The sequence below is a fragment of the Saprolegnia diclina genome, assembly GCF_000281045.1.
Source record: "Saprolegnia diclina VS20 unplaced genomic scaffold supercont1.21, whole genome shotgun sequence".
Lineage (NCBI taxonomy): Eukaryota > Oomycota > Saprolegniomycetes > Saprolegniales > Saprolegniaceae > Saprolegnia > Saprolegnia diclina.
In genome coordinates, this window is record NW_008246088.1 from 312858 (window position 1) to 327369 (window position 14512).

At 59.0% G+C, this 14512-nt stretch overlaps 6 protein-coding genes across 7 annotated transcripts; 5 read left to right on the forward strand and 1 right to left on the reverse strand.

Moving 5' to 3' along the window:
• Positions 1 to 68: 68 nt before the first annotated feature.
• SDRG_07353 (hypothetical protein) lies at positions 69 to 4317 on the reverse strand. The gene is made up of 3 exons (XM_008613181.1): positions 3527 to 4317; positions 638 to 3479; positions 69 to 590 (listed from the first exon to the last, which is right to left on the reverse strand). The coding sequence occupies exons 1-3, from the start codon at positions 4272 to 4274 to the stop codon at positions 155 to 157; spliced, it is 4026 nt and encodes a 1341-aa protein (XP_008611403.1). The 5' UTR covers positions 4275 to 4317; the 3' UTR covers positions 69 to 154.
• A 467-nt stretch (positions 4318 to 4784) lies between these two features.
• SDRG_07354 (hypothetical protein) lies at positions 4785 to 6036 on the forward strand. Its single transcript, XM_008613182.1, has one exon. The coding sequence runs from the start codon at positions 4983 to 4985 to the stop codon at positions 5703 to 5705; it is 723 nt and encodes a 240-aa protein (XP_008611404.1). The 5' UTR covers positions 4785 to 4982; the 3' UTR covers positions 5706 to 6036.
• A 1377-nt stretch (positions 6037 to 7413) lies between these two features.
• SDRG_07355 (hypothetical protein) lies at positions 7414 to 8664 on the forward strand (the record flags this gene model as incomplete). The annotated part of the gene is made up of 1 exon (XM_008613183.1): positions 7414 to 8664. The coding sequence occupies one exon, from the start codon at positions 7414 to 7416 to the stop codon at positions 8632 to 8634; it is 1221 nt and encodes a 406-aa protein (XP_008611405.1). The 3' UTR covers positions 8635 to 8664.
• Positions 8665 to 9284: 620 nt separating this feature from the next.
• SDRG_07356 lies at positions 9285 to 11868 on the forward strand. Of its 2 annotated transcripts, none has more exons than XM_008613185.1 (9): positions 9285 to 9737; positions 9785 to 10057; positions 10105 to 10331; positions 10376 to 10583; positions 10630 to 10789; positions 10845 to 11033; positions 11080 to 11181; positions 11229 to 11264; positions 11316 to 11868. In XM_008613185.1, exons 1-9 carry the CDS (start codon positions 9359 to 9361, stop codon positions 11518 to 11520), a joined length of 1779 nt encoding a protein of 592 aa, XP_008611407.1. In that variant the 5' UTR covers positions 9285 to 9358; the 3' UTR covers positions 11521 to 11868. The 2 variants fall into 2 exon arrangements, with proteins under 2 accessions (XP_008611407.1, XP_008611406.1); XM_008613184.1 differs by having other exon boundaries at positions 11229 to 11259.
• Positions 11869 to 11891: 23 nt separating this feature from the next.
• SDRG_07357 (hypothetical protein) lies at positions 11892 to 12582 on the forward strand. Its single transcript, XM_008613186.1, has one exon. The coding sequence runs from the start codon at positions 11926 to 11928 to the stop codon at positions 12493 to 12495; it is 570 nt and encodes a 189-aa protein (XP_008611408.1). The 5' UTR covers positions 11892 to 11925; the 3' UTR covers positions 12496 to 12582.
• A 725-nt stretch (positions 12583 to 13307) lies between these two features.
• SDRG_07358 (hypothetical protein) lies at positions 13308 to 14463 on the forward strand. Its single transcript, XM_008613187.1, has one exon. The coding sequence runs from the start codon at positions 13347 to 13349 to the stop codon at positions 14412 to 14414; it is 1068 nt and encodes a 355-aa protein (XP_008611409.1). The 5' UTR covers positions 13308 to 13346; the 3' UTR covers positions 14415 to 14463.
• The last annotated feature ends 49 nt before the right edge of the window (positions 14464 to 14512 follow it).

Below are 14512 nucleotides of genomic sequence, written 5' to 3' on the forward strand. Positions count from 1 at the left end.
GTGTCCGATAAAGTGCGTTATCTTGCCAATTTTCCTACTGAAACCAAGTACTTATTTCGTACTTAACAGGAATATTTAAACTGATAGATTGAAACAAATCGAAAAATGTGATATCTATTCCTTAAACCTACCAACTAGTCATCGTCGTTGTGGTCTACACGACGTCCCCTTGGCGCGAACTGCGAGGCGACGCCAGCGCTTCGAGCACTTCAATGTCCCCCAAATCACCGTCGGCATCGACGACGTCGACGACGTGCTCGGTCGTTGTCGGCGCTTCCGGGAGCAACGGGAGGCGGGCGGGCGCCGAATCCGGTGGCAAACCCGTCGACCGGCGCGTTGGTTTCTCCTCATTCGGCGCTTCGACGATGTGGGACGTGGAGAGGGAGTGGCGAAACTTGGGCACGACCGGCGGCTTGGCGCCAAACGCGTCGACGTCCGAGACCGACCGCGTGATCGCGTCAAACTGCACCGCCGACGCGCGCTTGGGCTTCTTGGAGAGGAACATGTGCTTGGCGCGCTGCGTGGCCATGAGCACTTGCGCGGCTTCCGCGACGTTTTCAGCCTGGACGTCCTCGGACCGGCCAAACATTCTACACGGGGATCAACACCTGGTCTCTCCAAGAGCTGCGCAAAGTACCGGAATTTGACGGACGAGCTGTCGGTAAAGCCTTTGGTCGCCGCGCTCTTCTCGGCACTGGCTTCGTGCTTTTGGCGAAAGGTAAAGCCAAAGCGCAAAATGAGCTTGACCGTCTGCATCGCCGTGTTGCGGTCCATTTGCTTCTCGTCCGGCGTCAGATAGACGTACGGCACGAGGCCGTTGTGCTCGCGCTTGGCGTCGTCGCGCTGCGGACCGTACTTCCAGCCCTGCGACATGCGCATCTGCGCCCACACGTCGTGCGTGTTTTCAGCGAGGAGCTCGACGAGCGAGTTGAGCTCCGGTGGGATCTCAATGTCTTCCGTGTCGATGGGCCGAGGCGCATACGTCTCGCCCGGCTCTGCGGCGCTCCCAAAGTTGACGTCAATGCCCGCGAGCACCGACTCGTCAATCGACGACGACGACGACGAGAGCGCCGAAGCCGAAGATCCTTGCCGCCCGAGGTGCCGGCCACTGCGTGTCTTGCCCGTCGACGGCGTCTTCGGGTCCATGATGTACCCCAAGGCTTGGATGATCTTGAGCGCCGACATGGACGTGTCGCGGTCGTACTGCTTGTCCTCTTCCGTGAGCGCTTCGTACGGCACCAAGTCCGGGTGCAGCTTCTTGTCGTTGTCGCGCGCGGGTCCCCACTTCCAGCCTTGGCTGATGCGGCCTTCGGACCACACCTCGTGGGCGTTCTGCGCAAGAAGCTCCGTGAGGCGCGAGACGCTGTTTGGCAGGCGGATATGGCTCGTGTCGGTCGGATTCGGTACGTACTTGTACCCGACGAGCTCCCGCTTATCGAGCGGCATGAGCGCTTTGGGGAACCGCTCGACGAATGCAATGGCTTCGGCTTGGACGAGCGCCTCGAGGTTGCTATTGGGGACGCGGATTTGCCCGCGCTGGACCTTCTTGGCGAGGAAGAGGCGAAACTGCTTGACGAGCTCGTCAAAGCGGCACGATGAGCCGCGGGCCGAGGCGACAAACTGCGCTTCGAGGAGCTGCTCGATCTCATCGTCCGAGATCTTTTGGTTGCGCGACTTGGCGCGGCCATGGCGCCACCAGCGGCACGAGACGGCGCCCCAGAGATTGCGGAGACACGCAAAGACCCCGTGGCGCACCCACGTACTCGTTGGGAGAATGCACTCTTCGAGGCCTTCGAGGATCGTGTCGCCGTGGTACAAGACACGGCAGCAGCGGATGTGGGACCCACTGCCAATGTCCTTGTGGTAGTGGCGCAGGCCAAACGACTCTTCGTCGCGCCCGACGGCTTCGGACGAGTGGCCCATCGACTCGTGGAGATAGTAAATTTGATCGCCAAGCACTTCGAGCCCGATGCGGTCGTTGGTGAGCGACATGTCGTCGATCTCGAGGATCTGGCCCGGTCGCAGCTGGCTCACGAGGTGCACGACCTTGGCCGACGGCGCATGGATCGGCACGTACGTGATTGGAAAGTCCCCGCGCTCGGTTTGGCTGAGGTAGTGCCGGAGCGTCTTGGCGCGCGGACGCGGCGTCGTCGACTCCTTGAAGAGCGTCGACGCCATCTGGGACGGGTCAAAGTCGGCGCAAAACTTGCGCAATGGCTTGAGAAACTGAATGCAAATGCGGATGACGCGGATCGCTGCTCGAAACTTGGCGCGGAGGCGCGCCTTTTCTGCGTGGAGATATGCATAGTCGACGAGGAGCACGCATTTGCCGCCCGTGAGCGCCAGCGGCTGCTTCTTCTTCTCGGCCGAGGCCGGCACGATGAGCTTGACCTTGACTTTGAGGCCGCGCACGTACTGCTGCGCTTGCATCCACAGATCGTACTCGGCGTCCTTGTCGTAAAACGTGTCTTTGGACGCCTTGTCGCTGTTCAGGAGCTTCATCTTGTTCTCGTCGTTGAGCTTCTTCTCGTCCATCGCGACGCGGTAGTACTCGGAGATGATGGCCACAAACATGTTGACGAGCACGAGGAAGATCGACACCATGAACGTGAAGAAGAAGACGCCGGCCATCGCGGGATTCGCATCTAGAAACGAGTTGTAGTCGAACGCGCCGAGGAGCATTTGAAAGCACGCGGCGAGCGAGCTCGAGAGCGACCGGTAGTCGCGGACGTGGTTTCCAAAGAGGAGGAAGCCCATGACCGCGTACCCAAAGAAGATGAAGACAAAGATAAAGACAAACGCCACGAGGTCGCTCGCGGCGAAGCGCAGCGTGCGCCAGAGCATGTTGAGGCGCGTGTTGAGGCGGAGGTACTTGAACACGATCGCGACGCTAATGAGCGCGAGCGCTGCACTGATGTTGAAGACGAACCCGAGGTGGTTCCCGACCGTCATAATGTCCACAAAGCAGTCGTCGGCGGTCGTCACCGAGGTGCAGTCGACGGCGTTGACCATGTGCTCGAGCTTTGGCAAGATCATGTGGCAGTCGACCATGTACGTGCACCACGAGTAGACCATCGCATAGAGAAACCCAAGCTGGACGACGTCGAGCACGTTCCACATCGACTTGATGTACTTGGAGACGCCGTGCTCGGCGAGGTCCGACACTTCGCGGTACGTAAACGTGAGCGTCACGAGCGCAAGGAAGACCATCATGACGTTCTCGGTCGTGAAGAAGGCCTCGAGCGACGCGTACCCGATGATGCGGAAGCTTTCGATGCGCGCCGACTTTTCAATGTAGTCGGTGTGCGAGATCTCAAAGAGCATTTGGAGTCGCGAAAACACATCGGCGTTGTGGTTGTAGACGACCCAGGTCGCGCTCACGTAGCGTGTCGACGGCAGCACGAGCGACCGCTTCAGATGCCGCAGTAGCTCGCGACCGATCGACGCATTGTCCCGCGGCAAGTACACCGGGTACCCTCCTAGATTGGCGCTGAGACAATGCCATGCAAGAAGATTCGGGTCATACCCGTGCCGTAGTCCATGCGCGAGTTCCACAGACTCGGCGTAAAGACAAAGGATCGCTGGAGCACGTCCAAGTCGGAGCGGTACGTGAACGACTGGTTGAAGCCGTTGTTGCCATACGGGCTCATTTCTTCGTGGTTGAGCGAAAAGTCGGGCGTGCAGAGCTCGTCCGGGAAGAGCTTGAGCGAGTTGGTGGGCCCGACGCGCGAGCACGGAAGCGACTCGACGCGGCCGGTTCGGATCTGGATGCTCGTGATTTGGTGCGAGTTGCGGTACGGCGAACGATAGTACGACGAGACGAGCGGGCCTTGCGCCCACTGCCACATGTCTTCAACGGTCTCGACGTCCATGAACGTCTTCTTCATCGTCATGTTGGGGAACTCCGTGTCGAGGTACAGCGACCGCAGCGACGCATTGAGCTCATACGGAATGTGCACGGGCAGCGCGCAAATCGTGAGCATGAGGATGAAGAGGAAGAAGAGGTACAAGATGAGCTCCTTGTAGAACGAGTTGCGCTTCTCTTGCTCCATCGCGTACTGCACGCGCTTCATGTGGATGCGCATCGTCGAGTAATGGTGCATCTTGCGGTTCCTGGCCTGCTCGGCGAGGATGGCATCCGCGCTCATGGCCGTCGGGCGCCGCATGGAGAAGAGGCTGAAGCCGGTCGCCTGCGTCTCCGTCGGGCTAATCGGCGCTTCCTCCTTGCCGCCATCATGCTGCTCGCCATCGTCCGCCCGCTCATGGTCCGCCATGCGCTCGTCTTGATCGTCGCGACGACGACGTGGTGGACCCTGGAATGCATCCGGATGGAAGGGTTGCACGAGGTTGCGCTTTTACACATTTCCCACCTGGACATGGTGTTTCCCACGGCACCAGCGCCGGATACACACCACATTCCGGTTAAACCTGTAGAACGTGATATATCACGACGCAAGGGTCATTGACACCCAGGTGTGGGACCGCGTTTTGTGATAGACGTGCTGCGTGCAGCTGCACGCCGGAACCGATAGAGACACGATATCGTCCGTCGCGGTGCGCAACCCACAACAAGGACGACGTACAAGGCCGTTGAACTAATATTCGACGCTGGCAAATATTCGATTTGCGCGCCTGGATTTCCCACCTTTTTCACACCAAGCTTTTTTTAGGAGTGTAGGTATCCAGTGGCGTGGCCTTTCCAAAAATTGTTTTTGGCCAATCAAATCGCAGGAATGTTTTGGGCGAGTCCCTTTCTCACCGCCGGCGTGTTTTTTATTCGACTGCCTCTTTGTATGAACTCGCCAGAATGAACCAAACAGCGGGTTTGCGTGCGGCGACCGGTGTAGTCGATGTCCAACTAACTAAAATCTCAGTCTTGCCGGCGATCCCACACCGTCACAACTACACTGTGCTCGGCGGAGGTGGACGCCTGTGCTTGACGACCGGCTGGCGATCGACGTGCTACTTCTTTGCTTTATCGAATGGAAAAGGACCTGCTACAATCGACAAGTCGCCCGCACGCACGTGTGCAGCACATGAGCACCATGGCCGAGACGCCGCCGCCCTCCCTCCGCACCGTCGCGCCCGACCCCGGCATGTCCACGACGACGGTCGTCATCATCATTGTAGCGGCCATCGTCGGCCTCCTTCTCGTCGTTGCCCTCGGCATCTACATCCTGCGCCGGCGGCGGCGAAGTCAGCAGGAGGCCTTTTCGCACCCACCGACGTTGCCAACGACGATGCCGCCGCCCGCTGTGCACGCTCCACCAACGATGGTGCCGATGGCCGCACCGACGCATCCTGTGGCCGCGACGTCCGAGGGCAACGCGCACTTTGCGCCAGCGACGACGACGGTGCAGCACGGCACGAGCCCGGGGTTGCCATCCAACTTTTACGACCGCGGCAACAGCTACAACGACGCCGACGCGCGCGACCATCTGCACCACACGCGGTTCACAGACCTTAGCACCAACAGCTATGGTACGGAGAACGTCTCGTTCTCGGGCAGCATCATGAGCGACTCGAGCGGGTCCTTCTCGTCCCGGCCGTACGACTCGCTGGGCGAGAACGACGTTGCTTGGAAGTACATGACCGACAGCGAGAAGCTGCGCTACATGCAGTCGAAGGAAAGCCCGGGCGCCAACAGCCTCCACGACAGCGAGTCGTTTGAGAGCTTCCATGTCGGCCCATCGCGACGGCTCTAAGTTCCTACTGCAATTCGACAACGATTCATTTTGTACATAGTTTTGGTGTGCAGGACGAGAGCACGTTGCTCGATACCTTGCGAAGACGACGACGCATGCAACGTGCTTGCGGCTCTTGTTGAACTGGCAACTGCGAGTAGGTGCCAGAGCTCATCGCAACCCCTGAGCCCTTCTACTTGCTGCTAGTACGTTCTAATATATGGAGCATCGTGGCTTTGCCCGTCGTCGCCGATACTCACACGGCGTCGCGACGTGGCACGCTCCTGTGACAGAGAATCGCATGTGTGTTGGGTCTCGAACAAAGACACGAAATTATATAGCAAAACGTGGCAGCGTCGCCTTGCATCGCGCCAGACGTGACCCGCGGAACTAGAAGCGACTGAGGTAGGCAATTCGGACGAGCACCCGGCACACCCTCCGTTGTTTGATCTGCCGATCTCACACATGTCCGTCTCTACCAACTCCTCGCGACATGGCTGGGGCATGTACACTGCCTCGACACCACCGAAAGCGCCTTGTGCAGCAGTAGGCTATCCGCGCCGCCATAGGGGACCGGCGCGAGACCGTGTTTGCAGTCTTTCGCAGCCTTTACTGCGACGCCTTTTGGGCCCACGGACATCAAATTTGGCTCTCAGGACGAGTCACGAGTCGAGGTGTCCCCCGCAGGTGCTGCGTGTTGCGCACAGTATCATATAGCTCATCGCTGGGCTGTCTTCAACATCAATTAATCAATTAATCAATTTCCAGTTGAAATTAAAGTATACCAAAATGACTGAACTTCTCGTCGTAGCGTCCCTGTGCGAGCAGGGTTGTGCTCTACGTTACATGTTACTGTCCGTCAAACTTATGTGTACTCGAAATGCGTTTTCACATTGGTGTTCCACGATGCGCGCGGCGTCGTTATGGCGACCATCAGGTCCATGGGCTCGAGCGCAAGGAAGGAGTTGAAGTAGACACTAGAGATCCAATGGCGCTGAACATGCCTTCGAAGTCGCGTCGTGACTGGTTCTGCAGGCTGGAGACCCACACGTCCCCAAAACCTCCTCGTCCCAGCATTCAACTGGGCTAGTGGCTCGTTTTATTATATGCACTGCAACGAAGCTATGTCCGACCTCGAAGTCGTGCGTTTCCGAGATTGTCGACAAACGGGCAATCACGAATATGCCCTCCCAAACTTCAGGCATTGGACAGCACGAGCACTTGACGATCCACACAAGTGCCCCTACCGGTACGCACGCTCCACGCACCAGCTCTTGCATCTACGTACTACGTACAGGCAGCACCGCAGCAAGGGTATATAAGATCTCTTATATACCCTTGACCGCAGCTATCTCTTGCACCCACAAAAGGTGGCAAATTCCGACGTTGGAGGCGCTCCTCCTCGTAACATGTCTCGTCACGAAGCCCGAGCTGCATGTCTCGCCTGGGAACGCATCGAGCACCACAAGAGCACGCTGCTCGCAGGAGGCGCACGCGTCGCATAGTGCCACAGCTTTGGCGCCACATCCATTGAGCTCGCAATCTCTTACCTTAAACGGCAACGCCATGCACAATACTGTCCTCGTGGTGTCCGGTCCTTTCCCAAACCGTCGTTTGATTGGTGGCCTGCAATCTGTATGCATGATGTGATTGGTTCAAACGTACCATACGTCGTGTGTGATTGGCTGTCGCAGAAAGGCGAGCATGCAGCCTTTCTTCAAAGTGCAATATGAACCCGGGCGAAGCTTTGGCCGTCGACGTGCACGATCCGTCGGGCTGCGACTACTCGGTGCAGTGGTCCCCCGAAGAGCGCAACATCCTCGACAACCTCCTCGGCGACGACGAGACGGATCACAGCGAATCACCGCCGCCGGGGCGCAACGGCTCCAAGCATCGTCTCGTGCTGCAGCGGTACCGGAAGCGCAAGCGCGAAGAGCTTTTGCATCTCCGCAACGCTGCGAACGAGCTCGAGGCCCGGCTGCAGCAACTCCAAGCGGCCAAGGCCCACGAAGATCGCGTGCGCCCACCGACCAAGTGGCGCCAGCTCGCGGTCCAAGAACGGCAGCACGAAGTCGCGGCGAGGAAAGAGAACCAGCAGCTGCGCGAGCTCGTGCACCGGCACATGGTCACGGCGCAGATCTTTGCAAGTGTCCTTGAAAAGACGCGCGAGGACACGCAGTCACTCGCAGTGTTTGACGCACCGACCGACAAGTGGCGGTCGCTCATTCTGGTCAAGGACACGTCGTTGCGCACGGCCGCCATGCACCAGATTCTGGACCGCGAGTACGCCAATTTTGACAGCGCGTTCATCGAAGCCGGCCTTGTTGACGTGAGCGAGGACTTTCAAAAGCACATCTCCAAGTTCATGCCCGACGCCGCGCACGAGTTTCAGAACGTCGTGTACCGGCGCACGGGGTTGCCGCTGCGCTGCGTCGCGGCCGGGCTCTGGAACGTCATTCGCGGCACAACCGACAAGCTCCCGAATATGAACCGCCACTGCCACACGCTTTTGGATGTCGATACGCACACGTCGTACGTCTCGGGCACCTTGTCGCACCCGCTCGGTACCTTTCAGCGCCGCGTGCTCTGCAAACTCTACTTCAACGCGCCGGACCCAAAAGCGGCGACGCGCTGCGTGATTGTGTGCCGCAGCATCGAAGACGACGAACTCTCGCCGTACAGCGAGCACTCGCCGTACTCGAACGAGGTGTCGTGGCACGCGCTCGAGACAAACGAGGTGGGCGGCACGGACCTCAAGTTTTTTCAGAAATTTCGGCCGTCGGCGTCCACCAACGCCAATTTGCCGCTCAATTCGACGTGGATGCGGACGCTCGAGCAAGACTCGCGCCTCATGCGCCGCGCCGTGCACCAGTACATTGACGAATTTGTAGAAACCCCCCACGAGGACAGTCTCGTCCCTTCGACGACAACGTGTCCTGTCTCGCACTAATGTAATCCAAGAACTATGTTGGCACTCGCTTGCTCGTCCATGACGTTACTAGGATCGAAGACTAACGTTAGGATGCCATGTTGTCCGGTTCATGACGACGTTGCCCGACTGCTGCGACGCGTGATGCTGGACAATGCACAGAAGAGTCAAACGGGCCACTCATACGAAACGAAAGGGCCACTTGATTGCACAGCGCTCGACAGTTTGCGGTGGTGTCCTGTATGTCGTCTTGTGCCAGGGCAAGGACACACATACTGGAACCAGTTCTCCTGGTGATGCTTAGAGTGTTGCTCGTTATGTATAATGGAAGGAAGCCCGTAGAATGTAGAAGCACCACTCATACGCTAACCGCAACGTCATTTGAGCGGTGCGGCTTTTCCATCAAAGGCAGCTAGCTACCTCGGACGACGTTCATCTCGAGCTCGAGGCGGCCAGTATAAATGCATCCAAGGTCGAGGCCTTGATGGACGTGCGCCAGTGACGCTCGAGCAAATGGCCACCAATGACGCAATGAACCGATCGGATATCATTTGGTGCGAAGCGGTATCGCGTTGGCCTCTCAGAGGAGTTGAACGGGTGGCGTCAAAAGACGTGGCGCGTCTCGCGTCAGCGGTTGGCGCGTTTTTTACGAAGTTCGCACTTGGTTTACCGGATCTTCAACTTCGATCTCCGCGCAACTTCAAATTCGGCAGAACAAGCGAACGCTCCGGGGACCAAGATCAAGATGGCGGCCGAGATTCCGCTGCCGCTGCGCAGCCTATGGCTGCAAGCCCACGCTCCGCGATCACGCGACGAGACCACGTGCGTCTTACGCCAGCTCCAGCGACTGCACGGCGAGCATGGCTGGCGCACCGTCCAGCAGCTGCTGCACTGGGTCCAGTCCGGTGCGACCATTCGCCCATGTGCATGCTGCCACGCCGACTGCGCTGCGTCCTGGACGTCGACACGCCACCTGGAAAAAACCATCGAATACGAGCAGTTTCTTCTCTCGTCGGCGCTCCGCCACGTCGCCGTGACGCTCAAAGAAGACCGCGCGTGGACTCTCAGCGCGCTCGACGCCCTGTATCCCGTCACCACGTGCCTTGAAGTCGTGCTCCTCGAGCGTACGCCAAGCGCCCGACAGATCCATGGCTCATGCGTTTCCTTGTAGACGACGCAGTCAAGCCATTAGGACGCATCTGGCAGCATCTTCGCCTCGCGTGCGGCGGCACCGCCTACGTGGAGCGCCACGCAGCGCTTGTCGCGTCGTACGATGCTGCGCGCTGGTGCACAGCAACCACGAAGGCAATGGATCAGCTCTTCGTGCCCAAGTTTAGCAACGTCGTGGACCCATTTCCCGAATTTACAGCGTCGGCCACACCCATCGTGCTCTCGGGCTTCCAGACGACGTTTCATCCGCGCATGCCCCGGATGCTCGAGACACGTACGAGGACTCGTGCATTTGCATTCTTTGATCGTATGCTTGCGTAGACAAGGCCTCGGACACGGTGCTGGGGTATGCGTGGTCGACCGACGACGCAAGCCTCTTCTTGCTCAAGGCTGCGGAGCTGCAGATCGCGCTGGGGCGACTCCTGTACGCCAAGCAGACGCGGGTCGACGCAGGTCTTTCATCGCAGCCCGCCCTATTTGTCTTTTCGTGTCATCCGAGCAAGACGCGCGAGGCCTTGCACGATGTGCCGATCGCTTCCCACCTGCCGGTACTACTCATCTTGTCGCCAAGTGCTGAGTCGACTGCACGTAGATGGACTGCAGCTCGGTGCCGTACCTCGTGGAGTTTCGACGCGGCAACGTTCCGATTGTGCTGTCAATCCCGCACGGCGGCGGGACGTCGGCGGCGACGGCTTTGGGTCGGTGGCAGCTGTCCCAGTTGACGCAGCGCACACCGTCCAAGACAAGTGCCAAGCGCTTTACTGTCTTTGCCGACACGCGCACCGTCCACGTGGGCGCGGGTAGGCCATATCGATACGGAGAAAGCGTATATGGATATGTGTGCAGACGCGTCCAAGGCACTCGACGGACTCACCGACGGCGCGCAGCCGTATATGGTCATTGCCAAGTTCCACCGCAAGTTTGTCGACGTCAACCGCGCGCACAACGAAGACGCGTACGTGGACGACACGCCGTGGACGCAGCACATGTATGCCACATACCACAGGTAGCGCCACATGGAGAGAAGCGTGCAGTCTATGGATTTGTGTGCATGGAACTAGCACGCTGCTGCACGCACTGCAAGAGATATGGCTACGATTTCCCATGTTTGACCCGCTCTTGCTCGATATCCACGGCCAGCGTGCCGCCACGTGCCCGCGCCTCGGTATCTCGAACCTCGAGTCGAAGCAGCTCCTGTATATTGGCACACACAACGGCCTCACGATTCACTCGATGGACGTCATGCAGCGGTGCGCGTCAAGGGCGTGGATGTCCTTTTCAGTGTTAATTTTTTAGGTATTTTCTCGGTCATTTGCACGGAGCCCTCCAAGAGCAAGCGTGGCTGGGCATCTACCCACTTGCTGAGCGGGACAAAGACGGCGGCTACGCCTGGGGCTTGTACGTACATGGCTCGCTACGATCGTGGGAACTGACGCCTCTCGTAGGGAGCGAAAGGAGTTTCTGGGTGGCTACATTGTCCGGTACAATCGCAGGGCGATGCCAGCAGGACCCTACAATGTGAGTCTGCGTAGAACGTACGGGCATGGCGCGACCGGGGCAAACGCTGTCCAGCTCGAGTTTGGCGCGTCGATGCGCGGTGCCGACGTCGACTTGCACCCGGACGAGTCCAAGGCCCAGCGCCAGCGTACGTCGGAAGCACTCGCTGTCGCAATGGCCAGCTATATCGAGCACATTGGTCTTGGATTCGGCCTTCTGGAGCGCGACGTGTATTCCTAAGCGCTATCTGTAAATTTGAAGTGTGTTGTACCTCGAAATACTATATATGAAGTTCTGCGCAGTAGGTGTGCTTCTAGTGCGAAAGAAGGCGAGCACTCGGACCTCAACTGCGCCTCTGTACGCTTTCACCGAATCCTCCCATCTCCCTACTTGCCACCACAGAGGGTTCACAGCAAGGTCGTCGCCAGGTGATCTGCAACGTCAACCGCTCATTTAGATGTATATTGGCGTATGACCGACAAGAGCTGTCTTCTTCTGGTTCTGCGGTACATCCTGCTAGTGCCCACCTTGCGCTCTTCTCGCGGCAACTGCGGCGCGCTTCAACTTCAACATGGCAGCAGGCGTAACCGGTATCCGGTTGAGGCCCCCAATGACAAAAAGGCAACGACGAAGATCCCAGGCGTGATGCGAGCTTGGTACAAGGCCGTGAGCACCAAGTACCCGCGCGTCGTGGCGGGCTGCACGGCGTCGTGCGTACTGGCCTCCGCGGACGTCACCTGCCAAACGATGCTGCAGGCCGACGACCGAGGTCGGCTCGACCTCTCGCGCACGGCCGGCCTCGCCCTCTTTGGCCTTGTCTACTATGGCGGACCGTGCAAGAGTTTGTACTTGTACTTTGACAAGGTCATGGGCACGACGCCGACGCCGCGCACGGTGCTGCTCCAGACGTTCATCGATTGCTACATCCACACGCCGCTGCTGCTCATCCCGTCGTTCTACTACATCACGAACGCGGTCAAGGGCAAGAGCGTCGAGGAGACGACGCTCCAGCTCAAGCGCGAGTGGCACACCGCGTCGTTTGGCTCGGTGCTCTTTTGGACGCCAGCGCAAATCCTCAACTTTTGGGTCGTGCCGCAGCACTCCAAGATCCTCTTCGTCGCCGGCCTCTCGTTCGTGCACAAGACGTGGCTCTCGTGGCTCTCGAACCGCGACGACCACGCCAAGGTGCTGCTGCTCGCGAGCCAAAAAAGCTAGGTTTGACGAGACAAATAAGATGAAATGCTTACGACAAATAAGATGAAAGAGCCATTGAATGGTGCAAACAAGGGATGACCGACGGATGGACAAGGTGTCGTCTGTGGACCACAAACACGCGCCTGTTTAGGCACCGAGCACGCGTAGACTCGCGCTTCCGTTCTCTCATTGGCCGAGCCCACGCGTGGCGGCCCATTTTGAATATCACTGCAGACGGTCGGTCCCGTACAGCATGTTTTATGCGGCAACAGGTTATCATGCTGGCTCATTGGCCACGCCCACGCGTGCCTCGTAACCTGCTTCCTTCTAATCGCTCATGGGATGCAGGAAGACCTCTCGCGGGTAATTCCCCTATTCAGTACGCCGCCCCGCCGCGTTCATTGGTGGCAGCTTGCCAGAGAGCAGGCGGCGATCCTGGTCATATTCTCCGATATCTATGGAAGGCGTTTTGCCCATCACAAAAGGTTGCAACGTTCGTCTCGTTCTGGCAAGACCCGTCGTCTGTGGACGGTAGTTGTCGGGCATCGATTGGGCGCCGCTCTCCATTGAGTGATGGGCAATGGTACTACCTAGTGGAATTCCCTCCCACCGTCGGCGCTGGATGACGGTGTTTCGCACCCGCGCAACCTTCCTCCGCCCGTCGTCGCACTGAGCCGGTCAAAGATCGCGCGCAATCACGCGCGATTGGGCCTGTTTGCACAATGCCAGTAGCCAATCGCAATCGATCTTGCATTTGATTGGCAGAATCCACGCGCCTTGGTGTCAATATTAAGTTTGAGAGGTCCGCATATTCGTGGTGTGGTGCTATACGATGGGATTTGCGGCGGGCACCGAACCTTCCAGTTGACAAGATGAGCCAAGTCCAGCACGAGACCAGCGTGACGTCGTCCTTGAAGAAGTCTCTCGCGGCTTCCTCCGGCGCCATGATGACCTCGCTCTTTGTGACGCCTCTGGACGTCGCCAAGGTGCGCCTCCAGGCACAGACGCAGACGTCGGCCTTCTCGACGACCGCGTCGTGCAAGACCAAGACGTCATGCTTGTCCAAGTGCGTCCAGCACGCGCCGCGCATCACGCCGTGCCGGTCGATGCGCAACCCGCTTTTGGCCGCGGCGCCGAAAGCCCCGTGCAAGTTTCGCCAGATGACCGTGCACTGCGTCCAGGCCAACTGCCACTCGTCGCACTTGCCATTGAACGGCACGGTCGATGCGCTGCGCCACATCTTTCGCACCGAAGGCGCGCGCGGCCTCTTTGCCGGATTGCCGCCGACGCTCATGCTCTCGGTGCCCTCGACGGTCCTCTACTATACGTCGTACGACCACCTCGTGCACGAAGGCGCGCAGAAGTTCCCCGAAGTCGCGTTTCTGATGCCGCTACTCGCCGGCTCGAGCGCACGCATCGTGGCCGCGACCATTGTGTCGCCGCTCGAGCTCGTTCGCACGCGCATGCAGGGCCACGGCACCAAGCTGCAGACGACGTCGCCCGGCGGCGTCCTCTCGACGCTCACCGGCGCCATCAAGCAGAACGGCGTCCGGTCGCTTTACCGCGGCCTCAGCGCCACCCTCGCGCGCGACGTGCCTTTTAGCGCCATCTACTGGACGTGTTTTGAGCAGTTCCGGAAGGCGCTCGAAGTGCGGTTTCCCGAGACGACCAAGATCCAACAGTCGTTTTGCGCGGGGGCCATGGCCGGCGCGATCGCGGCGACGATCACGACGCCCTTTGACGTGGTCAAGACGCTGCAGCAGGTCGACGGCAGCCTGAACCTTTCGACGACGCAAGTGCTGCGTCGGCTCGTGCGGACCCAAGGCCCGGCGGCAGTCATGACGGGGCTCAGCGCGCGCCTGGCCAAGATCGTGCCGTCGTGTGCCATCATGATTTCGAGCTACGAGGTCGGGAAGCGGTACCTCGGCCTTGAAAACTGAGCGTTTCGTGTAGTTTAATCGTCAACTAATTATCTTATTCTGTTTCAAATTCTTTTTGCGAAGACGGAGGAGGATACGCCGTGCAGACTTGGGTGCGA

Coding starts and splice junctions, on each gene's coding strand:
- SDRG_07353 (XM_008613181.1), bottom strand. CDS start 4,274: ATGGCGGACCATGAGCGGGCGGACGATGGCGAGCAGCATGATGGCGGC. Junction 3,480..3,526: donor GCGCATGGACTACGGCACGG/GTATGACCCGAA, acceptor GCGCCAATCTAG/GAGGGTACCCGGTGTACTTG. Junction 591..637: donor AGCTCGTCCGTCAAATTCCG/GTACTTTGCGCA, acceptor ATCCCCGTGTAG/AATGTTTGGCCGGTCCGAGG.
- SDRG_07354 (XM_008613182.1), top strand. CDS start 4,983: ATGGAAAAGGACCTGCTACAATCGACAAGTCGCCCGCACGCACGTGTG.
- SDRG_07356 (XM_008613184.1), top strand. CDS start 9,359: ATGGCGGCCGAGATTCCGCTGCCGCTGCGCAGCCTATGGCTGCAAGCC. Junction 11,182..11,228: donor GGCGGCTACGCCTGGGGCTT/GTACGTACATGG, acceptor CGCCTCTCGTAG/GGAGCGAAAGGAGTTTCTGG. Junction 11,260..11,315: donor AGTTTCTGGGTGGCTACATT/GTCCGGTACAAT, acceptor GAGTCTGCGTAG/AACGTACGGGCATGGCGCGA.
- SDRG_07357 (XM_008613186.1), top strand. CDS start 11,926: ATGCGAGCTTGGTACAAGGCCGTGAGCACCAAGTACCCGCGCGTCGTG.
- SDRG_07358 (XM_008613187.1), top strand. CDS start 13,347: ATGAGCCAAGTCCAGCACGAGACCAGCGTGACGTCGTCCTTGAAGAAG.